The sequence below is a fragment of the Nothobranchius furzeri genome, chromosome 12 (assembly GCF_043380555.1).
Source record: "Nothobranchius furzeri strain GRZ-AD chromosome 12, NfurGRZ-RIMD1, whole genome shotgun sequence".
Lineage (NCBI taxonomy): Eukaryota > Metazoa > Chordata > Actinopteri > Cyprinodontiformes > Nothobranchiidae > Nothobranchius > Nothobranchius furzeri.
In genome coordinates this window covers 19,036,883-19,064,413 of record NC_091752.1, presented here as the reverse complement: position 1 = coordinate 19,064,413, position 27,531 = coordinate 19,036,883, and the positions used below count along the sequence as shown (strand labels likewise).

The 27,531-nt window shown below is 47.0% G+C and overlaps 1 protein-coding gene across 1 annotated transcript in view; it reads right to left on the bottom strand.

Annotated features, from left to right (window-relative positions):
- Window positions 1-27,531, bottom strand: part of eys (eyes shut homolog) — a 370,767-nt gene that overhangs the window by 260,784 nt on the left and 82,452 nt on the right. Inside the window, exons 15-20 of the mRNA XM_054750130.2 lie at window positions 27,300-27,413; window positions 6,698-6,820; window positions 6,088-6,201; window positions 3,247-3,480; window positions 2,735-2,857; window positions 2,551-2,664 (exon numbers count right to left, since the gene is read on the bottom strand). Of these exons, the coding sequence (XP_054606105.2) occupies window positions 2,551-2,664; window positions 2,735-2,857; window positions 3,247-3,480; window positions 6,088-6,201; window positions 6,698-6,820; window positions 27,300-27,413 (822 nt within the window). The remainder of the gene's footprint in view (window positions 1-2,550; window positions 2,665-2,734; window positions 2,858-3,246; window positions 3,481-6,087; window positions 6,202-6,697; window positions 6,821-27,299; window positions 27,414-27,531) is intronic.

The following is a 27,531-nucleotide window of genomic DNA, read 5'->3' as shown; positions in this document are numbered from 1 at the left end:
GAGTTTCTACAATAATGGTGACACATGACAGACTTCTCTGAGCTCCGCAGCCATTACACTTTTCACCTCGCGCACCCCCTAGCGGCAGCTCGCGCACCACACTTTGGGAATCCCTGGTGTAGACTAATGGTATGCAATGTCTGTCTTTGATTTGCGGCTTTCTTGGAGGCACCTTCCTGTAGCCAGATAGAGGGATGTCACAAACAGGATTTAGTAGAGATGGCTGTGCACCTTGGCCTCACTGGGGCTCAGCAGATGCGGAAGTTGGAGGTCCGAGAATGAATTGTGCTTGAAATGGAACAATTGAAACGGTTTCCCCCCTGTGCCGGTTTCTGTTAATCCTCTCCTCCTCCAGCAGGGATCAAATCATGAGAAGGGGGACGGTGGAACTGTGGCCGGGGAATATGCAGACCGGGAGATGGACATAGAGGAACGGAAGGAGACCCCACCTCCAGGTGAAAGACGTTTTGCTCCTTATGTCTCAATTCCTTGCTATGAACCAATGTCTTCAGACTCCTTTCGAGAATCGCCCGGGTCTGCTAAGCTGCAGGTCAGGTTGGCTCGACTAAAGCACAAGGCTGAAGAAAAAGCTCAGCAAAGGCAAATGGAGGTGGAACTCAGGAAGCTCGAAATCAAGGCCAGAACCAAAGTCTGACTCCGTAGCGTGGAGCTGGAACTCTAAACACAGTTGGGAAACCATTCAGCATGAGGGGTGGATGAAAGAAAGGACAGTGGACTGGACCGGCTGGACATCAGCAAGTGCATCACGTTGTTGCCTCCATTCCGTGAGACCGAGGTGGGCATCTACTTCACCTCGTTTGAGTGCCTTGCACATACACTCTCCTGGGCGCGGGAAGTCTGGCCCCTGGTGTAGGCTATGCAAAGAGGCCCTGAGACAATCCACCACATAACTGCAGGGTGTAAGATGCTGGCAGGGAAAGCATACATGGAACACCACAACCAAGTGGCTGGCATTATGCACAGAAATTTCTGTGCAGAGTATAGCCTGGAATCCCCAAGGTCAAAATGGGCAACCCCCCCTAAGGTGGTTGAGAACGGGAGTGCCAAGCTCCTGTGGGACTTTCAGATCCAGACTGACAAAATGATGATGGTAAACCAACCGGACATTGTGTTGGTGGACAAACAACAGAGGACAGCTGTTGTGGTTGATGTGGCAATACCAAGTGATAGCAACATCAGGAAAAAGATACATGAGAAACTACAGAAGTACCAAGGCATCAAAGAAGAACTTGAGAAAGCCTGGAGAATGAGGACATCGGTGGTGCCATGGTCATCGGGGAAGTAACCCCCCCAACTATGGCGCGGTATGGGGGGCCAAAATTAAGACTACTGCCCAGCAGCAGGAGGCTATATAAATTCTGAAGCAAACTACTGATCTGATTAATGATAAGCTGGTGCTGCTTACTGAGAAATAGCACCTTTACCGTCGTTACTAATAGATATGCTAGGGACTAGCAGCCCTCGGCTGGTCATTGACTGGTTCACACACTCCCTCTTCTGTGTATTAGCATAGATAGGCTAACGTTAGCCTGGACGGGCTAGTGTTAGCATTGGAGAGGCTTGCCATTAGCGTGCCTAGGCTGGCCACTAGATGGAATTCCTACCTCCTTGATGGACCATTAGCATGGATAGGCTGGCGTTAGCGTGCCTAGGCATGCCACTAGCTGGATTTCCTACACCCTTGACGGACCTTAAGCATGGATAGGCTGGCATTAGCATAGGAGAGGCTAGCCATTAGCATGTCTCAGAGAGTCACTAGTCAGCTAGTGGCCAGCCTAGGCACGCTAATGGCTAGCCTCTCTGATGCTAATGTCAGCCTAACCATGCTAATGGTCCGTCAAGGGGATAGGAAATCCAGCCAGTGGCCAGCCTAGGCACGCTAAAGGCTAGCCTCTCCAATGCTAACACCAGCCCATCCAGGCTAACACTAGCCTATCCATGCTAATAGATAGCAGAGGGAGTGTGTGAACCAGTCAATGACCAGCCGAGGGCTGCTAGTCCCTAGCATATCTATTAGTAATGCCGGTAAAGGTGCTATTTCTCAGTAAGCAGCGCCAGCCTCTCAGTTGCCGGCGCCAGCTTATCATTAATCAGATCAGTAGTTTGCTTCAGAATTTATATAGCCTCCTGCTGCTGGGCAGTAGTCTTAATTTTGGCCCCCATACCGTGCCATACCCAACTGGATGAGGGGCTAAAGCAGATCCCAGGAAATACATCAGACATCTCAGTCCAGAAAAATGTCTAGGAACAACTAAGCTACAGCACAGAACCCTCAAGCTCCCAGGCCTAAAATGGAGGACCCGAGCTTGGAAGGATGAGACCACCTGGGGAGGGTGAGATGGGTATTTTTTTTATACGTGTGTATATAAACAGCTAAAGAAAAAAACTTTTCACCTTTTCAAATTCCTAACACAACCTCTTGAGATTAATCAACGGCCTTACAACATGTATTTTAAACTATCAGCTAAATTAAATGTAAACATTTTGTAATTAAAGGAAAACTTCCTTCATAAAGAGAACATCACCCACCTGTGATCCCAAGAGGACACTGGCAGCTAAATGAGTTGAGCTCATCCAGGCAGGAGCCCCCATTTTGACAAGGCCGGCTTAGACATTCGTTCACTTCAATCTCACAGTTGTTTCCTGGGAAAGCGTAAAGCCAGCACGTGGGTTACTTATTCAGATAAAATGACACTCTGCTTCTTTTACTGACCAATAAATCCAGGTGCACAAAAGCAGCTGTAGCCATTCAGAGCATCTCTACAAACACTCAGAACTCCGCATGGATCCTCTGCACAGTCATCAATGTTTATCTCACAAAACTGGCCTGTTAAACCTGAAATAGAAAGGACAAGCTGTTCTATAGAAGCTGTTTGTTTCAGACGATGCATTAATATGGATTTACTGCAACATAAGAATAAATTAGTATTTATCTGCCTGTATGTTCCACTGATAGTCAACTACTGCTTTGATATAAGGGCGGTACAGACAACCTAAACACCATCTCTGCTTTAAGTCAGCTCACATCCGGATGAGTTGAGCTCTGAATTACACAATGCACAAAGGCTGTAGTGTGCTGTTGCTTAAGGCCAAAGAGATTAGACTCCTACTGAGAAGAGAGCCGAACAAGTGGAAGCATCAGCTGGAAGTGTGTCTCCTAAGTATGTGGTTCAGTCGAGGGAATGCTTCCATCAGAAACAAGCCCCAGCTGAAGGGTCAACCTACCTGGTAAACAATCACATCTGAACCCTCTCGACAGATCCACACAAGCCGAGGCATGTTGACAAAGACCATCAACACAGTGGTTTATGAGGGATTCACAGCGTGCTCCGGTATAGCCGTGACGACACACACATCTATAAGTACTCCCAAGCTCTTCGCAGAGGGTAGTCCCTTCAGGGTGGCAGGGATCTGACACACACTGGCTACCGGACCAGGAGCAGTCTTTGCCCTGGTATCCTGTAAGGGCAGGGATCAAAGAAGTGATTGATGTGCTGGATGCAGTTTAAAAATCTGACATTTTGAATTCTTATAATGCCCCTCTTGCCTGATATTTTTATGTCTGCTGATTTTTGTAATTCCCCTACAGAGCATAAAGCTCCAAAACCAACGAGGGATTTTAGAATCATAGCAGAACGAGTCAAGGACAGCAAAAACAACGGTGGATTGGGGATTTTTCCCATCGGCTGAGCATTTGTAAAGAGATTAATGTGTGAGCCATTGAATTCACAGTAATAAAATCACTAATGTGTTTTCATGTATATTAATTAGAACAGTCATAGAAAAGGACATGGTGTGAACAACAGTCTAGCTTAATGATATTTTAATTAAATTAATTAATAGACAAAACAAAACCAAAACATTAATCCTTAAAATAAAATGAGATATTATTGTATGCTGGTACAAGTCCCAAAAGGTGTGCTGTAATGCCAAGCCCACATAATTCGGGTCTGGATATGAAGCAAAACAGGAAGTGACAAAAACTGCAGTTCCACCCTCAACCGCTGGGGGCTGGTGTCAGAAGTGAGCAAATCCTCATTGACTCCCATGCTAAAAATACCAATTTCACAGCAAAAATAAACATGTTTACAGCCTGGATCCAAAACATGTTTTAGGTATAATAGATATAGTTTATATTCATGACAACTCTGAGGGGGTGAATCTTTTTGTCACTCTTCTGTTTAAGTGTATTAAATGCCTAAAATTTGAAATAATTAATGAGCATCAGACCCACGTGACCGCAGAGCTCGCTCGGGGAAAGGCCTCCGCCTGAGCCTCTGCCTCGCCTTAAACTGTTTAGCCATTTTTAGTCTCTCAACTTAGACCATTAGTTGTAGCATTTTTGCGTTCTTTTCTGGATATTATTTGTGCAATTTTTGGACAAAATTACTTGCTGTGGTATTAATTGCACTAATAGAGCATCCAAGGAGTCTCCACTTCATTTTTTTCAGTAAGTAAAATTATATTTATGTATTTTAGGTCACTGCTGCTCTTGCGCTAGCAGAGCTTATCAAAGTAGCTCAATAACTACCATTTTAACATGTACCATTTAACCATGAAATTTAATGTAATAGGGTGAACCCCCAGTGCATTTAACATAACGCTGCACTTTAGAAAATGGGTTGAAATATAACATGTTGGTGGAGCTGGGTTCCGACTATCGGTATGGTCTCCCTCCCATCAGGAGCAGCTTGGCGCATCTCAGATCGCAGCGGCGCCTGTCTGCTGCGCGGTCTGCTGGCTTCTGGAGCTCTGGGATGGAAACCTCTTTGTTCCACTCGGTTCACCCAGCTGCAGCTCGGCGCATCTCTGACTCAGACGCTCTGGTGTTGTGCACAGTTAGCTCCGGTTGTAGCTAGGTCACTACCTCCGTTAGCTCAGCTCCCACCTCCATGTTAGCTTTGGGTTAGCTTGTAGCTAAATCGCTTCAGTTCGACGGGTGTCATTTGATCCCAGCCTTGCATCCCCACCCTCAGCTCCACCTCTTTTCCCTTTTATGGAATTGTCTGGGAGTGACAAGACGTGTGACACAATCAAAATGGCAGTGGTGGCCACCTCCCATTTCAGATTAAAAACTTATAATAGGAACCTATGGACAGGAATTGTCTAGTATATACATGTCGATGTGTAAAGCTAGAGGAAGAGGGCAGCCTTTGCCCCGGCAAGCCGTCACTCACCAATTTCAAATCTTGATTCAAGTTTTACTTTAATTCCCTGGCTTTTGATGCTGAATAAACGGTTTGAGATGTTTTATTTGACACCTATTCTACATGTTCTGTGTCTTTTAATTTGTTCTATGTGTACTTATCTGGTTTTCTGTTCTGTTTCAATGTTATTTTCTATGCACCACACTTGGAAACCTCATCTGTTGTAATTTTTAAAGTGCTTTATAAATAACGTTTGTACTGTATTATGGCAGCTGAAAAGAGTTTTCTCCACAGGGTGTCCGGGCTCTCCCTTAGAGATAGAGTGAGAAGCTTGGTCATATGGGACGGGCTTGAAGTAGACCCGCTGCTCCTCCACATTGAGAGGAGCCAATTGAGGTGGCTCAGGCATCTGGTAACGATGCCTTCTGGAGGCCTCCCTGGTAAGATTTTCTGAGCACCAACCAGGAGGACACCCAAGGGAAGACTCGGGACACCATGGAGGGACTATATTCCTGCATTGGCCAGGGAACACCTTGGGATTCCCCCAGAGGAGCTGGCCCAAGTGGCTGGGGAGAGGGAAATCTGGGCTTCTCAGCTTAGGCTGTTGCCCCTAACACCCGACCCTGGACAAACTTAAAGTTAAGGTCCCATTAGTCATCACAAACTGGGGAAATTCGTCTCCCCAATCCAACCCCTTAATGCTAAGTGTCAATCAGGGTGGTATTGGGTCCCCAATTTTAAAGTTGTTGGTATGACCCGAGCGGAATTTGAATCCCAATATCCCAGTCCCAGGATGGACACTCTACCACTAGGCTACTGAGTTGGTAAGCAGGGGAAAATGGATAGATTGACAGACTGACAAATGGACAGATGATTTTAAGAGTTTAAGTCCATTTTATAATAAAATTTTTAATATTACCATTAGGACAAACACAGTGCACTTCCCCATCTAAGGTTTTGGAACAGGTTCCTCTGTTTCTGCAGAGCTCCCCATCTGTTGAGCACTCAGACAAAGATCTGGAGCAATTCTTACCTGAAATACAAAACATAAATTATACTGTTTGAGTTAAGAACATCATCGAACAAAAATAGACCTTAATGCCAAACCTATGGCATGCATCAGAAAAGTATCATGAGCTTAGTGTTTTTCATGCCAACAGTAGGCTGATTACTTCCTTTATTGATGTTTTTCTTTTAGTTTTTCCACTAACACAGTTGAGTTTAATCAAACTCAAGAAAATGCGGCTGCAAACAAAGTGTTTGATTTGCTAATTAAAACATACAATACAAGCAAAGATAAATGATGTGCTGTATTTGACTTTGAGCTTAATAAAACATCCCGAGCTTTAAAAGATAAATTTACCTCCAGGAACGATATTATTTTTAATTTCAGCAGAGGGAGAGAACATATAAGTACTGAGTGGACTCTTGTAACAAATTGAGCAGTTTGGTGGTTATCTGTGCTCATCAGTCATCAATCCATGCTACATTTTAAGGGCTGCTATTAAAATGATAAGAAAAGATCCCACCAGTGAAGCCTGAAGGACAGATGCACTCATAGTCTGCACCCAAGTCGATACACGTGGAATTACTGGCACAGTGTCCATGGGCACATTCACTGTAGTTGATGTCACAGTTGAAACCTGTAAAACCTGGGAAAGGAAAAAAAAATCCACAAAAAACAGTGTGAGCATCAGTAAACATCAGACAGGAAAATATGCTAATTGGTAATAAATGACACCCAAAAGTGATGGAACTTGACATGACTTTAATCACTCACCACAACAAGTGCATACAGTAGAAAGGAGGGGGAGGAAATGTGTTAACATTTCTCACAGTGTGTCCAATTAGCAGCTTTTCACTGTGATTATGTTTGGATTAAACCCACAGATTAGATTAAATTTAACATCAAAAGTGAAAGTCTTCAAAAATAAGTTGGTGCTAAAATTCCTCTTCTTTCCCCTCATTTCTTCTCACCCATAAACATATTCCACCACATGGTCACGCTACAAAATGACTATCATTAGCACTGTCACACAGCACGGATACAGGAGACCCATGACTAATGCTCAGCTATCAGCGCCATCGGTGCAGGTCAAATCCTCATCATTTCTCAAACTGACCATGGAACCAATTTCCATTTCTCTCCAAGTCATAAAATTTGACAATTATCCTGACTTCATTAAAAATGCATAACAGACTTCACCTGCAATCAAGCTTTAGCCAGAGGTATGTCACACAGGTAGGATGTCAACTGGACCAAGAAATTATTGGGGAAAATAGCCATGATTTATTTATTCTTGTGCTAATGATGCAAGCTGTAATTTCAGCTGTGATCAAAGCAGTATTGGCACAATAAGTTAACCTTGAGGATATTAAACCACTGGATGGGGAAAGGGCAAGAGGGAAAGTGCCATAAAAATCCTTGGGAGTAAAGAAAGCGTTCATATAAAAAAATTATTTATTTAAATAAACATTACATTTTAATTTAAACATTCACAAATTGGTTTATTTTCTGTTTAGCACAAGGATGTACCAATGTAAGATTATTGTAAATACATGCAGTTAGTAGAATAAGATGATAAGAACCAACGTCCTGACCTATTCCATTAAAGTAAAACTAAAAATGCCATCCAGTTAGAAGTTTAGTTTTTTGGTTGCCAATTTCTTGTAGCAATAAATGACAATAAACTGACAATAAACCTTATAAAATTGAAAACCTTCAGTCGCCTTTATTATAAGAGTGTATAACTCGTCAGTAGTGATTGTAATGTCCAGCAATGGTCAGTTTTTAGGTACAGTTTGACCATTCAACATCTGGTCAAAAAGGAGACACAAGACTGTATGTGTCCCCTTTAAATTGGCCTGCCTTCATCTCGTCAGCTGGAACTCCGTCTCAGCAGCTCTAAACACAGATAATGACATGTCAACAATAGCACAGATAATGACATGTCAACAATAGCATTCTCTCCTCAAAGTCCAATCTTTCAGGTCTTCATGCCTCCATATAGGGAACACTCCAGCTCGGATCAGTTGCTAAGTCAAAGAATGATTTCCTAAATCAGATATGAACTTCTACAACTTATAAAATAGATAATCATTAAATAAATGTTTGTTTATTGCTACTTATAATAATTATAATATAATGAAATGCCTCATTAATCTGTGCTCAATGACTGAAGTGTGAAATGAATGTTATGATTATGATTACAGTGATTGAAATATGTTTCAACATGTTGATGTGACAAGATCACCATTTGCACTCACACAAGGACAAAATAAGGTTAAGTTAAACTCTGACACATAAATAGTCTTTTTCCCCAGTCAGAGCCTCCATATCAAAGAAGGCGTGTTTCTGAGTTTCTTGGTAACATTCCTCAAACCTGTCAACCTCTGTTTGGCTACACAAATCATAACATGAGAACATCAAAACTGGATCACTCTCGGGTGATCTCTCAGTTATAGAGAAAGCTTCAGACCGGCCATCTGAAGCAAAACCCCCTTTAACAATCACAGCTTGACACTTCGTCAAAATCTTTTTGCACCTGCTAAGCTGATACAGAAACAGTTCCTGCAGAACAAGCTGATATTGTTTAGACTCCTTAAGAGTCCCAGACGCGCGGTTCCATCCGTTTCTTGTGACCTAGAGACAACTCTTAAGACCGGTTTAGTGGGGTCGCAGTTTCTTCTACAGACCTCGGTGCCTTCGAGGGTCTTCGAGTGGGTATGTAGACATGACAGATAGCGCCTGATGTGTTTTGATAACAACCACCTTCATAGCTTAACGCAAACCAAATTCTTTTACATCCAGAACTCAGCTCTCCTAAATAAGGAAGTTCTGACTAGCATCGCATTCACACATAGGTTTCATACATCACATTTAGTTCCATCCATCACAGTAAATGTTAGTTAACTTGTCATGTTTTAATTGTTGGTAAAATAAATTCTTACTTTTATAAACCTGAATTTTCTGAATCAAAATGACGTGTGTACAATTCCTTAATAAAGAAAGAATCCTAGATCTTCTGATAAACACAGTAGACCAAGCAGAGTTGAGATTCTATATTTAGATAGAGTATCACAGCTTATTGGTCACAAGTAGAGGTAATATATTATATATATATATATATTATATATTAATATATAAGATATTGAGCTCTTAAAGCACTCAATTTACCAAACCCTACAATACGTCGGCATCAATATCAGTATCGGTGGATGTTAAGTCATTTTTCAACATATAGGTATCGGTACGAAAAATAAAACCAGGCTGATATTTTTTCCATCTCGTCTCCATTTGTTTGCTTGTTTCAGAGGGTGAGGGGGGTGGTGTGTATTTGTTTAGTTATGTCAACAGTGAAAGTAATAATCTCAGAAGCGTAAATGTGTGTGGTGTGTGCACAATGTAAATTGAGCTTTAATAATTTTCATTTTGCTGATTTTAGAAGCATTAATGTCAGCATATTGGTACCGGCAAACATCGGTTATCGGCCATAACAGTTATATTAATAGCGGATATAGGTATTGGCCCAAAATTTCATATCAGTACATCACTACTCCTCAGTTTAAGTTTTACTGGTAGTATCCTGGTTGTTACAACCCCTGCTAATGGATGAAAACAAGAACCCATCCTCTTGGGGGGCTGCTGTGCCAGTGCAACCAGCTGATTGGCTGCTTCAGATGTTTCTGTCGACGCCCTTCTACTTTATTATTGGTGTGGATTGGCTGCACCTGTGCAGCTAAAAAAGACTGCTAAGTGCAAGTTGGAGGGATTCAGAAGGATCAGGAGTTGAGGCTGATCAGAGGGAGTGCCTTTGGGAGCTCTTGTCTGTGTGGCATTTTTGGTGAGGCCTTTTGGAGGCTTGGTTTTAATTTAAAAAGTATATACTCAAACATTAACCTTGTGTCCAGACCTCCTCCTTTTGTTGCAGTCCCACGAGCTGGGTTGTAACCATCGACATACAAATATTGGACAATGGGTTTCCATAGACTCCAATAACATGTTTTTGAAGAAAAATGGGAGGTGGCCACCACCGCCATTTTGACTGTGTCACAGGCTCCGTCAAGCACAGACCATTCCACAAAAGGGAAGAGAGGTGGAGCTGAGGTTGGTGCTGTAAGGCTGGGATCAACTGACGACACCTGGTCGAACTAGCTACAAGCTAACCTGAAGCTAACCCAAAGCTAACGCGGAGGTGGGAGCTAAGCTAACGGAGGTAGCAACCTAGCTACAACCGGAGTTAACTGTGCACAACACCAGAGCTTCTGAGTCAGAGATACGCCGGGCTGACCGCTGGGTAAAACCGGGTGGAACACAGAGGTCTCCGAGACCTGCACAAGCCGGCAGCCGCACAGCAGACAAGCACCGCTGCAATCTGAGATGCGCAGAGCTGCCGCTGGGGAGAACCGGGTGGAAAGGTTTCCATCCCAGAGCTCCACAAACCGGCAGCCCTCGCAGCAGACAGGAGCCGCGATCAGACAGAGATGCGCCGAGCTGCAGGGAGGGGAGAACCGGGTGGGAAAACATCGGTCTCCCGAGAGCTCCACAAGCCGATAGTCGGAACCCAGCTCCACCAACATGTTTTATTTCAACCCATTTTCTAAAGTGCAGCATTATGTTAAATGCACTGGGTTTTACCCTATTACATTTAAATTTCATGGTTAAACAGTACATGTTCAAATCTAAGCTCAGCTTGGCAGTGACCTAAAATACATAAATATAATTTTACTTACCGAAAAAAAAATGAAGTGGAGACTCCTTGGACGCTCTATTAGTGCAATTAATGCCACATCAAGTCATTTTGTCCAACAATTGCACAAAAAATATCCAAAAAAGAACACACAAAAGCTACAACTAATGGTCTAAGTTGAGAGACTGAAAATGACCCAACAGTTTTCACGCGAGGCTGAGGCTCAGTCTGAGGCCTTTCCCCGGAGCTAGCTCTGCGGTCATGTGGGTCGGATGCTCATTAATTATACAGAATTTTAGGCTTTTAATACACTTAAACAGAAGAGTGAGAAAAAAATTCACCCCCCTCAGAGTTGTCACGAGTGTAAACTAGATCATTTAAACAAAAAACATGGTTGGGAACAAGGCTGTAAACATGTTTATTTCTGCTGTGAAGTTGGTATTTTTGACATGGGAGTCAATGAGGATTTGCTCGCTTCTGACACCAGCCCCCAGCAGATGAGGGTGGTACTGCAATTAATTTCATTTCCGCGTTTGCTTCAATTTTTCACCTGCATTATGGGGGCTTGGTTGTAACACTGGTACACAGTAACATCAATGCTCAGTATGTATCAAAACTCAGTATGTGTTTAATACTTGTGCAATACCAGATTTACATAGTATGTCTCTGTCCCTCACAGTATGCTGCGTAGTTCAAGAACCCAAGTTCTTCATTTTTTATTTGTGGATTTTGGCGGTCGAAAGTTACAATACTAGATAACTGCCTATGTACATATACGTATACACATGTACCTTTCTTATTATTTTTCTTCACATTATTCCCTTGTGTTGGTGCTGCTGTAACAAGTGCATTTCCACACTGTGGGTTCAATAAAGTCTGTTAAGATATTGCTTGTAAGCACTGTGTAATACATATAATGAGAAACACAGTTAAACTATTGGATTTTGCCATTAAACATTTGAGATTATTCCTCTATTAACTCCTGTTAAGAGTTTCAAGACTTGTCAGAGGGTATACAACTATATACAGGGTATACAGTCACAAGTATACAACTTACACTTAATTGGCACACGTGTCATGGTGGTAGATATTTATTAAATTTTATTTAGTAAAACTGAGGGTAAGTATATTCACCTAATCCACTTAACTCACAAAGAGTGAAAATTTGGCACAGTTTTTGAAGCAGTACTATTTTCAGCTATTTCTCATTCAACAGATGCACAATTGCATGAAATAGTCCCATTTAGTACAGGCTGACCAATCAGGCTTTCCAACGATAAACAATATAACAGCAATTTGTAATATTAAAGAGGTTAAATGACTGGCTGAAGTAACTTTTTCAAACATTTTAAGGAACATTTTTCTGCTCTCCTCTCCCTGGGCTGCCACCTTACCATGGTGGAGGGGTTTGAGCGTCTCAATGATCCTAGGAGCTAAGTTGTCTGAGGTTTTCGGTCTCTGGTAGGGTCACCCATGGCAAACAGGTCCTAGTTGAGGGATCAGACAAAGAGCAGCCCGAGTACCTCTTATGATGAATTATACAAATGGAAACCGTGTTCCCTTGCCCGAACGTGGGTCACAGTGGCACCCCTCTGGAACTTCACCTGGAGGTGGGGCACGTTGGCGAGCGCCTGGTGGCCAGGCTTTCACCCATGGAGCCCGGCCGTGCACAGCCCGAAGAGGAAAGGTGGGTCTCCATTCCCATGGGTGACCACTCGTGGGAGGGGCCAAAGGGGTTGGGTGCAGTGTGTGATGGGTGGTAGTGGAGGGCGGGGACCTTGGCGGTCTGATCCTCGGCTACAGAAGCTGGCTCTTGGCACATGGAATGTCACCTCTCTGGTGGGGAAGGAGTCTGAGTTGGTGTGTGAGGTTGAGAGGTTCCGACTAGATATGGTTGGACTCACCCCAACGCATGGCTCTGGCTCTGGAACCAGTTTCCTTGAGAGGGGTTGGACTTTCTACCACTCTGGAGTTGCTCCCACTGAGAGGTGCCAAGCAGGGGTGGGCAAACTAGTTGCCCCCCATCTTGGTGCCTGTACGTTGGTGTTTACCCCAGTGAATGAGAGAGTAGCCTCCCACCGCCTATGTGTGGGGGGACGGGTTCTGACTGTGCTTATGCACCAAACTACAGTTCAGACTACCCACCCTTTTTGAAGACCTTGAAGGGGGTGCTGGAATGTGCTCCTTCCGGTGACTCCCCTCATTCTGCTGGGGGAATTTAATGCTCACATGGGCAATGACAGTGAGACCTGGAGAGGTGTGGTTGGGAGGAAGCCCCCCCCCCCCCCCCATCTGAATTCAAGTGGTGTTTTGTTATTGGACTTCTGTGCCAGTCATACCATACCACACCATACCACCTTTATTTATATAGCACTTTAAAAACACAGCCATACGGCTGACCAAAGTGCTGAACAGTCGCACAATAACAGAGATAGAAAACTTTAGGTTACTATCGTAACCCCGGTTCTCTGAGTAACATGAGTGAGATGTCTCACTATGGGATACGCCCCTCCGCGGATTCCTCAGAAGCACTTATCTCAATACGCCAATCCTGATTGGCCAGTGACCGTGACGTACGCGTCTCCCTGCTACTATAAGTAGCAAGCGTCCCCACGCACGCACTATTCAAGATAAACACCTCTTCTCGCTTCGCCCAGCAAGAAGGGTTGTCTGGTGAGACATCTCACTCATGTTACTCAGAGAACCGGGGTTACGATAGTAACCTAAAGTTCTCTTTCTTAACATTCGTTTCGATGTCTCACTATGGGATATGGAGACTCCCGTATTGCCAGACAGCTTATCCAGCGATCACCAACCTACAGGGATACGTCTTGGCCCGCCAAAGACCCCACACTCAGAATCGTGTGAGTCATTGCAGGGACCGAAACATCAAGCTTATAGAAGCGTGCAAATGCAAGTGGAGAAGCCCAACTTGCTGCAGCACAAATCTCCTGGATTGACAGCCCCCGAAAAAGGGCCCAAGAAGCAGACAGGCCCCTAGTAGAATGGGCCCTGAGCCCTACAGGTGCCTGAATGCCCTGACAGGAGTAAGCCATAGAAATAGCCTCCACAATCCAGTGGGAAAGCCGCTGCTTTGTGACGGGTTTCCCCTTACGAGGCCCACCCCATGACACAAAAAGCTGGTCCCCCCTGCGAAGGTTCTCCGTCCGATTCACATACTCCTTGAGCGCGCGAATCGGACACAGCTTGTGCCACCGCTCCTCCTCAGGACAGGAGAAGGGTGGTGGGTAGAAAGCTGTGAGGATAATAGGAGAAAAGGAGCCCACTACCTTAGGCACAAAGGCAGGGTTGGGCTTCAAGGACACCTTCATGTCACCTGGTGCAAACTGGGTGCAGGATGAGTGCACAGAGAGAGCCTGTAAGTCACTAACTCGCTTTGCAGATACCAAAGCCAGGAGTAGCACCACCTTAAGAGACAGGATCTTAAGGTCCAGGCCGTCCATAGGCTCAAATGGAGGCCCGGAGAGGGCCGACAGCACCAAGGACAGATCCCATGAGGGCACCAGGGGTCGGGACACAGGGAGAAGCCTGCGTGCGCCCTTCATGAAGCTACACACCAGGGGGTGTTGACCTGCCAATTTCCTCCCAAAACCCAAGTGTCGGGCGGAAATGGCTGCTAGGTACACTTTAATGGTGGAGAAAGCCTTCTTCCCATCCAACAAGTCTTGCAGGAAAGACAGAATGACGTTCACCGGGCATTGGAAGGGTGAGACCTCCCTGCCCTGACACCAGGCTTCAAACACCCTCCATTTACAGTCATATAGGGACCTAGTGGAGGGGGCCCTAGCATTCTGAATGGTTCGAATGACTGCCTGGGGCAGCTCTGCTGACACTAGCCCACACCCCTCAGGGGCCAGGCCCACAGGGCCAGCCGTTCTGGATGAGGGTGGAAGATCGAGCCTCCCGCTTGGGACACCAGGTCCCTGCGAAGCGGCAGTTTCCAAGGTTGGCCCTCCAGGAGCTGGAAAATGTCCGCCACCCAATGCATGGCTGGCCAGTATGGGGCCACCAGAATGAGAGTGTGGCGCTGGGTTCGTACCCTCAGCAAGGTGGGTGGTATCAGGGCCACTGGGGGAAAAGCGTAAAGCAGTCCCCGTGGCCAGTTGTGCGCCAGCGCGTCCACGCCGAGTGGAGCGTCTCGGTTGCGCAGGGAGAAGAACAGAGGACACTGAGCATTCTCCTTTGAGGCAAAAAGATCCACTACGGCTGTGCCGAACCGGATCCAAATCTGTTCCAACACTGCTGGATGCAGGCTCCAATCCCCGTACAAGGGTGTCCCTCTGGACAACAGATCCGCCCCCCGATTCAGAACACCCGGGACGTGAGTGGCTCTGATTGAGAGGAGATGCCTGCTGCACCATAGGATCAGTCTGCGTGCCAGCGTGTGTAACCGCACGGAGCGCAGCCCCGCCTGGCGGTTTATATAAGCCACAGTCGTGGTGTTGTCTGTTCTCACTAGGACATGATGGCCGGAGAGAAAAGGCAGGAAGCGCCTCAGGGCCAGAAAGACCGCGAGGAGTTCCAGATAATTTATGTGTGTCCCCCAGAGCTCTCTGCTCCACACACCCCTGACAGAACGACCCTCCAGGAGCCCCCCCCAACCTGACAGGCTCGCATCTGTCGTGACCACTTTCCTCACGAGAACCAACCCCAAAGGCACCCCCTGTGCCAAGATGGAGGGGTGACGCCAACAGCGGAGCGCTGCGACGCACGCTGCAGAGACCATCACCCTGCGCGCTCTGTGGCGCACCGGAGAGAGACCCAGAGAAGCCACCCAGTGCTGAAAATCTCTCATGTGTAGACGGCCGAGTGGTACCACTGAAATAGCCGACGCCACGAGACCCAAAAGCCTGAGGCATAACGCAAACCGCACCGAACTGTGTAGGCGGAAGCGCGCCAGGCAGAGCGAGAGCGCGTTCACGCGCGGTGTCGAGAGACGGGGCGTGAACGCCCCTGAGTCCAGATTCAGACCTAGAAAGATTATTTTCTGGGAGGGGAGTAAAGCGCTTTTCTGCCAGTTTATTCTGAAACCCAGACCACACAAGTGATGGATCACAACCAGCGTGTTTGACGCTGCCTCCTCTCTGGACCGTGCCAGCAGGAGCCAGTCATCTAAATACGTGGCCAGCCGAATGCCCCTCCCTCTCAGAGGGGCGATCGCCGCCTCCGTACACCTGACAAACACCCTCGGGCTCAGCGAGAGGCCGAATGGGAGCACGGTGTATTCGTAACACACTCCCTGAAAGGCAAACCTCAGAAATTTCCTGTGTGGAGGGTACACGGGAATATGAAAGTATGCGTCCCTCAGGTCGATTGAGGTGAACCAGTCGTTCTGGTGAATCAGACGCAAAAGGGATGAGAGCGTGAGCATTTTGAATCTGTACTTTCTGAGGCATCGGTTCAGGGCCCTCAGATCCAGGATCGGGCGAATCCCGGTCCCTCCCCGCTTCGGGACCAGGAAGTACCTGGAGTAGAAACCGCTCTGAGACCGATCGGGAGGCACAATGCATATCGCTCCCTTCTCCAGCAGGGAGGAGATTTCTCCCTGAAGGATGTGAGCTGACGTTCCCTGGGCGTGGGAGAACACTACGCCGGAGAATCGAGGAGGAACAGAAGCGAATTGGAGCCTGTAACCTCTCGAAATAGTTCTCAGCACCCAACGTGAAGCAGAAACAGCTGTCCATTCCGCCATGTGAGTGGAGAGCGGTGACACAGCCGTGACACACGGAGCAGCAGCTCCCTCCAGAGGTTGTGGGGCAGCGGTGCTCGTGGCAACCACTGCGCATGCGCGGGGGCTTTGTGCTTTGACGGCCCAGGCGTACGGGGACGACCCGTGGCTGGCGGGTAAGTCCGCCAGGGGCCGCCCACGCCTGGAACTGCTCATGGGCAACATTTTTATTGATTTTTGCTGTGCCCTTGACATTTTGTCTGGATGCGGCAGCGAACTTTTTAATGCTCCTTGAGCGTGACATGTTTGTGAAAAACAATGTGAGTGCTTGTGACGTGTGTTTTGAGCCGGCACAGCCGGCTGCACGTCCTGGCCCCACCCTGGACCGCTCGGGGACTCTGCCGGAGGGGTTCCGTGAGGGGGGGAGAAGGCACCATGGCAACATCGAACAGGAGGAGCTGGCGAACGGGGAACCGCCAGCTGCAGCGTCCGGAGGGAAAGAACTCCGCCAGGCTGCCCTCTTCTTCTTCCTCACCTGCTGACCGCCGGGTCGGGTGGGTTGTCCCGGCGGCGGAGCGGCTTGGTTGCCGGATCTCTGAGGCCAAACTGGTCGAGGCGCTGAGCCCGAAAGAGCTGGTTGGACAGCTTGAGGCTTCGGGCGCTTTGGGATCCAGAACTGAGGCTGGGCTCGGACAGCCGCCTGAGGAAGGTTCGGCCGAGCCGGCAGCGCCGGTGAGGGCTTACGGGGAAGGCAGAGATGAAGGGCTTCATCTTCCTTCTTTTTGGCCTCACACCGCTGCTGCATTGATGCCAGGGCAGAGCCAAAAATGCCTTCAGATACGATTGGCATGTCCAAAATGTCCTCCTTCTCTCTGAGAGGTTGGAGAGGTTCAGCCATCGTGCACGTTCTTGAAGCACCATCATGCCCATAGCTTTTCCCGTGGCCTGGACCGCGCAGCGCTGCACACGCAGGCAGATGTCGGTCAGTACGGTGATTTCCTCCCACACCTCCGGGTCCGGCTTCGTATTCATGTCCTCACAGAGCTCGGCTTGGTACGCCGAGAGCATGGAGGAGACATTCAAAGCTCAGACGGAGATGGCGGCAGCCTTGTACGCCCTCTCGTTCAGCGCCGACTGGAAGCGGTCCGCCTTTGCGGGGAGAGCGGGAGGCCTGGAGGAAGTTGCCGAGAGCCGTGGGTGCAGGTGGGCTGCAACCAGCGGTTCCATCGGTGGCATGCGAAGCATGCCAGCCTTCTCCATCCCCTCGAAGTCCAGCGAGGAGGCTCCTTGGACAGGAGACCTGGAGCTGAAAGGGCGTTTGTCCCAGGAGGACCTCACTTCTTGGAGAAGCTCCGGGAAGGCGGGGAGGAGGGGCTTTGCCGCCCTTGTGGCCTGAGGCAGTTTCTTTCCCTCGTAGCGGGATCTGACAGCCTCAGTGACCACGGTGGGCCAAGGGATGTTGAGCCTGGTCGCAGCGCGTCGGCAGACTGACTGCATGTCCAGGTGGGCGGCCGGAGAAGCCGCTCCACCCCTGGGAGAGGACGGAAAGCTAGGCATGGAGGCCTGTGCGATGGGGAGAAAAACGTCGTCATCCTCGTCCTCCTCTGAAATGAGGAGTTCCGAGGTGCCCTCGTCGTCTCCGTAGTCCAACTCCAACACGTCCTCGACGGGGTGGCTCGGACCGGCCGGTTCGAGCTGTGAGCCCCAGCTGAGTTCGGCACACGGTTCCGGCTCCGGGAGGACATGTTCGCTGGCGTCCCCAGGCGGTGGCCCAGGGGCCGGCAGGCAAGGGTCCTTCCCCGACAGGCTAGCTTGGCGCGCTAGCCGCCGGCGAAGGCTCTTCAGGCTGAAGCAAGCACAGCTCTCACATTACCCGGGGACTTCCAATGCCAGCTGGGCGTGTTCCAGCCCGAGGCAGCTCGAGCAGACCTTGTGCGGGTCTGTGCTTGAGATTTTGTTCCCACAGGTACAGAGGCGAGCTCCTGCGCCGTCGACTCCTCTGGTGGGAGGAGCGGCTTCCATGTAGGCTAACTGGTGTGTTAGCAGAGAACGAACAGATGCACTGGAGTGTAAAGCTGCTCGTTATGCCCCGAGCCTATGGTGAAGGCCAGGACAGAAGGACAGTAAGTTAACGTTCGGCGACGGAGAGAATATTAGAAGGCTCCGTCTGTGAACAGTTGAGCTAACTTACCTCAGAGATAAGCGACCACCGAAGCGAGAAGAGGTGATTGAATAGTGCGTGCGTGGGTACGCTTGCTACTTATAGTAGCAGGGAGACGCGTACGTCACGGTCACTGGCCAATCAGGATTGGCGTATTGAGATAAGTGCTTCTGAGGAATCCGCGGAGGGGCGTATCCCATAGTGAGACATCGAAACGAATGTTAAGAAAGAGAACATAAAACAGTACTATGAAATACATCCAACAATAAAAAAGACAAGCCGATAAAAAAGTACCAATAAAAACCTTACAATGGATGATAAAATAAGAGTAGTAAAAACCAAACTAACAGCTAACTATTAAAAGCAAGGGTAAAATAGTGTGTCTTTAGTCTAGACTTAAAATCTGCCAAGGTGGATACCAGTCGAACTGTGACTGGAAGTTCGTTCCACAGTTTAGGACCCGCAACAGGGTCGGCCGGCCAAAAACACTGGCACCATTGTCATGGATTGTCTATAATGAACACCATGTTCAGACATAAAGGTGTCCATATGTGCTCTTGGCACCAGGATACCTTAGGCCAAAGCTCGATGATCGACTTTGTTGTTGTTTCGTCTGACCTGCGGCCGCATGTCTTGGACACTCGGGTGAAGAGAGGGACGGGGCTGTCAACTGACCACTAGCTGGTGGTGAGTTTGTTCAGATAGTGGGTGAGGTTGCCAGTCAGACCAGGCAGGCCCAAACGTATCGCAAGGGTCTGCTGGGAAGGTCTGGCAGAGTCTCCTGTCAGAAGGAGCTTCAATTCCCACCTCCGACAGAACTTCCCAAATGTTCCGGGGGAGCCGGAAGACAACGAGTCTGAATGGACCCTGTTCCGTGCCTCCATTGTTGAGGCGGCTGGCCGGAGCTGTGGTCGCAGGATCGTTGCTGCCTGTTGTGGTGACAACCCCCGAACCCACTGGTGGACACCGGCAGTTAGGGATGCTGTCAAGCTGAAGACAGAATCCTATCAGGTCTTTTTGGCCTGTGGTCCCAGGTAAGTCCCAACAGAGGGGACTACTAAGCTGAAGTTGTAAGTGCAATGTTCTGGTCACAGGGGGAGATAGGGGCTGGGTGGTCTTTCTTAACCAAGTAAAGGGTCATTTTAGCACATACTGGCTCAAGAAAATGATTTAAAAATATGAAAAAATTGTTAAGTATCCAATAAAATTATAGTTTAATTCTTAGCCTCTTCTTTTCTCTGATTTATGTGCTTGTCTAAAGGTCTGAAACTAAGATGAGATCAACCATTCTCAAAAAATTGACATTCCTGAAATGTATCTGCAGGTAGAAGAAAGAAGAAGAAAATAGCATTTCTATAGCGCCTCTCAAGATAAAAATCACGAGGCACTTCACAAAAACAAAACAAAAATGTTAAAATATAAAAAAGCATTTAGAAAATGTTTAAAAATATATTTAAAATGAGCAAAAATAGGCAATTGGGATTTAAAAGAAAAAATGTTAAGAAAGAGAGAGTGAATAGGAAAGAGGGAAATCAGTGGATCCTGAGGAAGGTGGAATAGGTGGGGAGAGCAGAATAAAGAGAGAGTGGTGAAGAAGGTCATACAAAAGCCAGCTTGAACAAGTGAGTCTTCAGCTGCTTTTTGAAGGAGACCACTGAGTCCACTGATCTCAGACTCAGGGGGAGAGAGTTCCAGAGTCTGGGGGCCACAGCAGCAAATGATCTGTCACCTGTGGTCTTTAGCCTGGTGCTGCACAACCAGTAGGCTTTGATCACTGGACCTCAGGGACCTGCTGGGGGTGTAGGGACTAAGAAGATCACCAATGTAAGATGGTACTTGTCCATGTAAGACCCTATAGACCAGAACCAGGATCTTGAAATGAACCCTGAAGTTGACTGGCAGCCAGTGAAGCTGGAGGAGAAGCGGGGTGATGTGGGTGTGTTTGGAGGACGTGGTCAGAAGCCGAGCACAGGCATTCTGAACCACATGTAGACGGTTCAGGGAGGTTCTGCTCAAACACGTGAAAAGAGAGTTACAGTAGTCTAAGAGTGAGGAGATGAAGGTGTGGAGAACTGTCTCAAGTTCAGAGCGAGACAGAATGGGACTCAGTTTTGCAATGTTCCTGAGATGGAAGAAGGAAGAGCGAACAAGAGAACTGACATGAGAATCCAGGGTGAGAGCTGGGTGAAAGGTCATGCCAAGATTCCTGACAGAAGGTTTGGTGTGGGAAGCAAGCTGACCAAGAGTCTCTCTGACTTTGGGAACCAACTTGTCTGGGGCACAGATGAGGATCTCAGTCTTATCTTCAGTCAGCTGTAGAAAGTTCCCAGCCATCCAGGCTTTGATAGAGTCTAAGCAGGTGTGTAACAGCTGCAGCTTAGACATCTCATGGGGCTTAAAGGAGATGTACAGTTGGATGTCATCTGCATAAAGATGGTATGATATTCCTTTGAAGGAGCTCAGGATGTGCTGAGGTTGTGACATTTAGAAAAAACAAGTTAGAAAAGGTGATTTGAATTTTTAATTACTTAAAGATTTTTTTTACCACCTCAGTGACCTCATCACCACTCTGTGGCAAGGCACCAGAGGTGGATGAGATCCGCCCAGAGTTCCTTAAGGCTCTGGATGTTGTGGGGCTGTGTTGGCTGTGTTGGCTGACGCGGCTCTGCAATATCACGTGGACATCGGGGGCAGTCCCACTGGACTAGCAGACCAGGGTGGTGGTTCCCTTATTTAAAAAGGGGGACCACAGGGTGTGTTTCCATGACAGGGGGATCGCACTCCTGAGCCTTCCTGGTAAGGTCTATACAGGGGTTCTGGAGAGGAGGGTCCATCGGATTGTTGAACCTCCGATTCAGGAGGAGCAGTGTTGTTTTCATCCTGGCCGTGGAACACTGGACCAGCTCTATACCCTTAGGGGGATCCTGGAGGGTGCGTGGGAATTTGCCCAACCAATCTACATGTGTTTCGTGGATTTGGAGAAGGCGTCTGACCACGTCCCTCGGGGGGCCCTGTGGGGGGTACTCCGGGAGTATGGGGTACCAGGCCCTCTGATACGGGCTGTTAGGTCCCTGTATGACCGGTGTCAGAGCTTGGTCCGCATTGCCGGCAGTAAGTCAGGCTCGTTCCCAGTGAAAGTTGGACTCCACCAAGGCTGCCCTTTCTCACTGATTCTGTTCATAACCTTTATGGACAGGATTTCTAGGCGCAGCCAAGGTGTGGAGGGCATCTGTTTTGGTGGCCTGAGAATCAGGTCTCTGCTTTTTGCAGATGATGTGGTCCTGTTGGCTTCATCGGAACGTGATCTTCAGCTTTCGCTGGAGCGGTTCGCAGCCGAGTGTAAAGCAGCTGGGATGAGAATCAGCTCCTCTAAATCTGAGACCATGGTCTTGATCTGCAAAAGGGTAGAATGCCTTCTCCAGGTCAGAGATGAGGTCCTGCCCCAAGTGGAGGAGTTTAAGTATCTCGGGGTCTTGTTCACAAGTGAGGGAAAACTGGAGCGTGAGATCGATAGGCAGATTGGTGCTGCATCTGCAGTGATGCGGGCGTTGTACCGGTCTGTCGTGGTGAAGAGAGAGCTGAGTCAGAACGTGAAGCTGTCGATTTACCGGTCGATCTACGTTCCTACCCTCACCTATGGTTATGAGCTTTGGGTAGTGACCGAAAGAATGAGATGGCGGATACAAGCGGCCAAAATGAGTTTTCTCCGATGAGTGCCCATTTTGTTTTGTGGTTTAAAATGAAGTATACAGAATGAGATGTCCCGAGCACTGTCATTCCACCTTCACACACAGAAATAACTGTGATTTATAACTCGGCCATGTCCTTGTTACGCGCAATGAAAACCAGCATGTTAACGTTATGCGGTTTGAGAGAGGATCTGAGAGGGGTGATAAAATTTCCAGCGACACTAAAAACCCTCTCGGATGGTGCGCTTGTTGCGCAAATACACATGTACTTGCATGCGACTTTGGAGAGCAAAGGAAATCTCTCATGGTTGTTGCGCCACCATGTCAGAGGGTTTTCATTAGGGTCAATGGGTTCCTCCTGCAGGTAGCGAGTGAGCTCCAGCTCGGCTCTAACTCTCTTCGGGACGGTTGCAGAAGACGTGCTTGTCCGTGACTTCAGCAGGTCTCCAAATGTTTTTTTCTTTGCCGCTGGTGGCAGCACTGCCTGCTCCAAGGTCTCTGGCTGGGCTGCAGCTGACGCACTGGCACCGCTCCCTCCATCTTCCATGTGTACTATCTCCTCGATCAGCGCGGACTTTACTTCACCATCATCATCAGAGTTGTTGCCCCGATATCTTGGGTCCAGCAAGCAGGACCTTGCCAACGTTTTTTGTAGAGCAGCTGATCTGTACTTCTCCTCGAGAACACCGCACATCTTCTGCTTGATGTCCGAGGTCAGAGTGTTGTCTTCGTCTGATGGTTTTAAAACCTTTTCAGTGAGGAGTTTCAGGGCAGGTTTAATAGATGAAACCGTGACATAGCTTTCGGAGGACAGCAGATACGTAAATTCAGCCACTGGCTTTAACGCTGCATTCACCGACTCTAAAACTGCTATGTCCTGCCAGCTGGGGATGAGATGCTGATGCCGCCGATCATCCAGAACCCTTTTAATAGCGGGGATTTGCTCCAAGACTCGGTCCACCATTTTCTGTTTGGAACCCCAACTTGTTGGACAGTCCTGGTTGGACGGAGTAATGGCATATGATTATTTAAACTGAAATTAAATCTGCCAATTCTTTTTAAATGAAAAGTCAATATATAACAATATTTATTAATTTCAGTGTATTTCTTTCTAAACAAAACACGTTTTTTAGACATCACATGAAGCCACCAACTGCTATTTAAGGCTGCATATATGTTTTATGAATTTCGGGCAAAAAATTCAATAAATCCCTTTCACAGTATTCATAATTTTTAGCAGACTTATTGGGCCTATCTGTGTTAGTGAAATTACAGTGGGATACAATTAGATCATAAATATAACTTCTGAAAACTAGTTTACCATTATGAGCGTGTGCTGCGGGATGTGGTGCTCCGCTTGTGCTTTCACCACATCCCTCCTCTTCACCCAGCTGTGGGAGAACGCACCCACTAAGGTGTGGCACAGACCCATTGCTCGGGATGTGCGATCTTTAACACTTGTCATTGTGTTTGTCACTGCCAGGTGTAAATTATGTCCGAAGCAGTTCAGCCAAATCCAGCTCAATTTTCTCACTGCTGCGGCAATGTTTGCCCCATTATCAGTCGTTATGCACGCCAGCTTCTTCTCATCCAGGGACCACTCATCAAACACGCTGCATAGAGCATCTGCGATGTTGTCAGATGTGCGATTCTGGGGCATAAACACTGTTTCGAGGCAACGTGATTTAAGAGTCCAGTCTGTGGTCAGGTAATGTACAGTTAGACTCATGTAAGGGGTCATATTCACACTTGACCACATGTCAGCGGTGGCAGAGGAAAAAGTCCACACTTTTGAGCTCACTCTGAACCGATGCTCTGTGTTGTACATTTTTGGCACTTTTCCCTGGCAACTCGTATTGCTTGTCAAATTTCTGGAGAAGCGACTTGAATGCAGGTTTCTCCACAGTAGAAAATGGCATTATCTCCTCCACCAGATACCGTGTAACAGTGCCTGTCAGGTGTTTATGTCTGTCACCGTCTCTGCTGTACTTGCCAACTTGAGAAAAGCCTTCGCCGAGTCCAAACTGTCGGCTGGCACCGGCATGAGCTGCCCTGCAGCTCTGTGTGGCAGGAGGCGGCGGCAGCCGCGCCTTGATAGCTGGATGGTAGGTGGCAAGGTGAGCCCTTAAATTAGTTGTGTTTCCTCATTTTACTTGAACCGTTTTGTCGCAGATTTTACAGACTGCCTCATTTAAATTCTCTGGCTCCCCGTTTTCATTTGGCTGAAAGCCGAAATGCTCCCAAAGGGGCAAAGTAACATTTCGTTTTGATACCAGTGCAGCCATCCTTCTCAGCATGCGCTGTCACGAGATTTAATCAAGTGTGGTAATGGTGGTGGCACGTCAAGCGTAGGCATGGGTACTGAATTCGGTACTTTTTAAGGTACCAACCGAATTCCATTGTACCGACCGAGCACCCATTCATGTCGTTTCAAACGGTGCCTCGTTTCGGTACCCGTCCTTAATAACGAGAACTTGCCAAGACAGCTGCGCATGCGCAAGAGCGTTATGTCGTCAGTCGCTGTGAGCTAGTTGTAAACAGAGCAGCATGGTAGAAAGAACGCACGCTAACGCTTGGGTCCACTTCACTAAATGTGATGGGTAACTGGGTGATGATGAAACCGGCGACAGACAACAATCTAAGTGAGACATCCTCATCTTAATCTGCTCCGGTAGGTAAATAAAATGTTTAAGATAACGTTACCTTGATATGTTAGCTTCCGTTTCGCTAATGGTGCATTCGTTTTCTCCTCTGAACTCCGAATTTCCAACTAGAATATGAACGCACTCTAAAGTTTGGCTTCACTTTACTAAATGCGACGGGTGATTGGGTGAAGATGAAACCAGCGACAACGATCTAAGTGTGAGGCATCATTGTTTTAATCTGCTCCAGCAGCTAAATAAACTGTTAAAGATAACGTCAGCTTGATATTGTCAGCTTCAATTGCCACCGTTGTTATCAGCTAATGGTGCATTCGCTTTCTCCTCGGAAATTCTAACTTCCCAGTAGGAAAAATCTAATGAAAAAGGGCAGGCCAAAGGAATGAAGATACGCAGTAAATTTAGTTCACAGTAAAGATGTTTGCTTCAGTTTAAATATCAGCTTAGAAAACTACAAGGACAATGTTAATACAAACAGTTGAATGTTATTTATCGTGATATTTATCAAATATTGTCATATATTGAGAAAAACATATATTTAATTATAAAAGAGAATTAAAACAATAAACACTCAAAAGTATCAAAAATTGGTACCGTTACGTTCCGGTATCGATTCATAGGTACTGGGAATTCGTACCGGGTCGATTCAAATGTCAAAGGTACCCATCCCTAGTCATGCGCTATGCCAGAGCGTCGGTACTGACACCCGCCGTAAAACAGACATTTGACCAAATTGTGACATTTACCCTCTTGCAATTTAACCTTCCCCTCACCCCCATCCTAACCTTAACCAGCTTGCGCATGCAAAGCTCTGATTGTTGACGCGCTCCAGGCATCTGCGTCCTGAGTACGGCCACAGTAACATTATCAAATCAGGTGTCACCACCTCAAAAACTAATTTAACACGCGATCGTTCATGTCGGCTCATTTCCTTTTATGTTTTCTGTCTTTTATTCTTTTATTTGTGCCTGATGCTTTTCGCTTCTTTGGATCGGGGTGCATCACCTTGTCCTCCGGTGACAAACCGATCACTGATACGGCCGCCACGCAGCGAGCATGCCGCTGTTTTTGCAGTCGGTAGATCTTTTAGAACTGCAGTTCAAAGGTAACTCATAAGGTGAATATATGTGAACCCAGGTAGCCGTTTCTCTTTAGGATTGAGAGGAGATGCAGGAAGATAATAAACAGGCAGGAGAGAAAAATAGTCAAATAAAAACAAGTTAGTTTTTGTACCTGGTGGTTGCAACAAACAGACACCACTGAAGGTAATCAGAAGTGAGGAACAGAAAATGAAATAATTATTTTAATGTTTAGAGCAGCAGGAACTCCGAGAGGCTGCAGGCGCATCAGTGAGTTTGTGGCCGTTGCGCAGGGGGAGGGGGGAGAGGGCTGAAGCAGAAACTACCGTTGTTAAAAGAAATGTGTTTAACTTTGAAAATGTGGGCGCAATTTTAATTGTCAAAAACTCCAGCGAACCATTAGTTCATTTTGCTCAAATAGAAATAGAGGCCTGCCTCTAATACTGGTCCTCCTTCCAATAAAGGCCTGGAGCTTGATGAGCTTGAGTCAAATACAGGCCCGGGCCTGTATTAGAGGACTTACGGTAAGAAAAATTAGAAACAAGCTTCTTTATAAATACAAATTCAATAACTTCCACACTTCCCTGGGTCCGCCATTCATCAGCACCCATGTATTTAACAACACAACAGTACTGGTGTGAGAGGTTCTCTGCTCAATAATATCAGAGAAGGGGAAACAGCTGGCTGCTACGATTTCAACATCAGGCCAAACCACTAGAATCCCAAAAAGAAAAACACCCTTTCAAGGCTCAGACAACAAACGATGTTTGGACCTTAAAAAGGTGGGACTAGTGTTTGGATCTACCTTGTTTCGTTTGACATTGTACATTTCCGGTTCCGTCAGAAAAACATAGAAGATACCCGAGGAGAGAGGTGAGTGTTCTGTGATTTAGTTTGCATTCAGAACCTCGCTTGTTTACAGATTTGTTAAAACAGCTTTAATCTACATTAACCAGAAAAAAATCTAATATTGGTATTGAAATACATAAAATAAAATAATACACAAAAAAAGCTCCTGAAAAGCTTTAATGTTTCACAAACGGCTGTAGCTCCAGGCCTTAAATTGGTTGGTTGTGCAGTTAAAAGCAAACAAAAATATAAAAACGGTGTCACATAACTACATTACTTTACCTACCACTGGATATAAATGTGTTACAACTTACCCTCTGCACACAGGCACTCATACAGGCCAATGCCATCCACGCAAATGCCACCATTCTGACATGGTTTGGACTCGCAGTCATTGATATTTACTTCACAAAATGACCCCTCAAACCCTGCAGCCAAAGAAAGACAGAAAAGGGGGGTGGAGAACTTTTATTGCAGTTCTTTTTGCCTGGTTTAATTACTCCGCCAATTAGCATCAGCATGACTTTGTTTTCACAAACAAAAGCT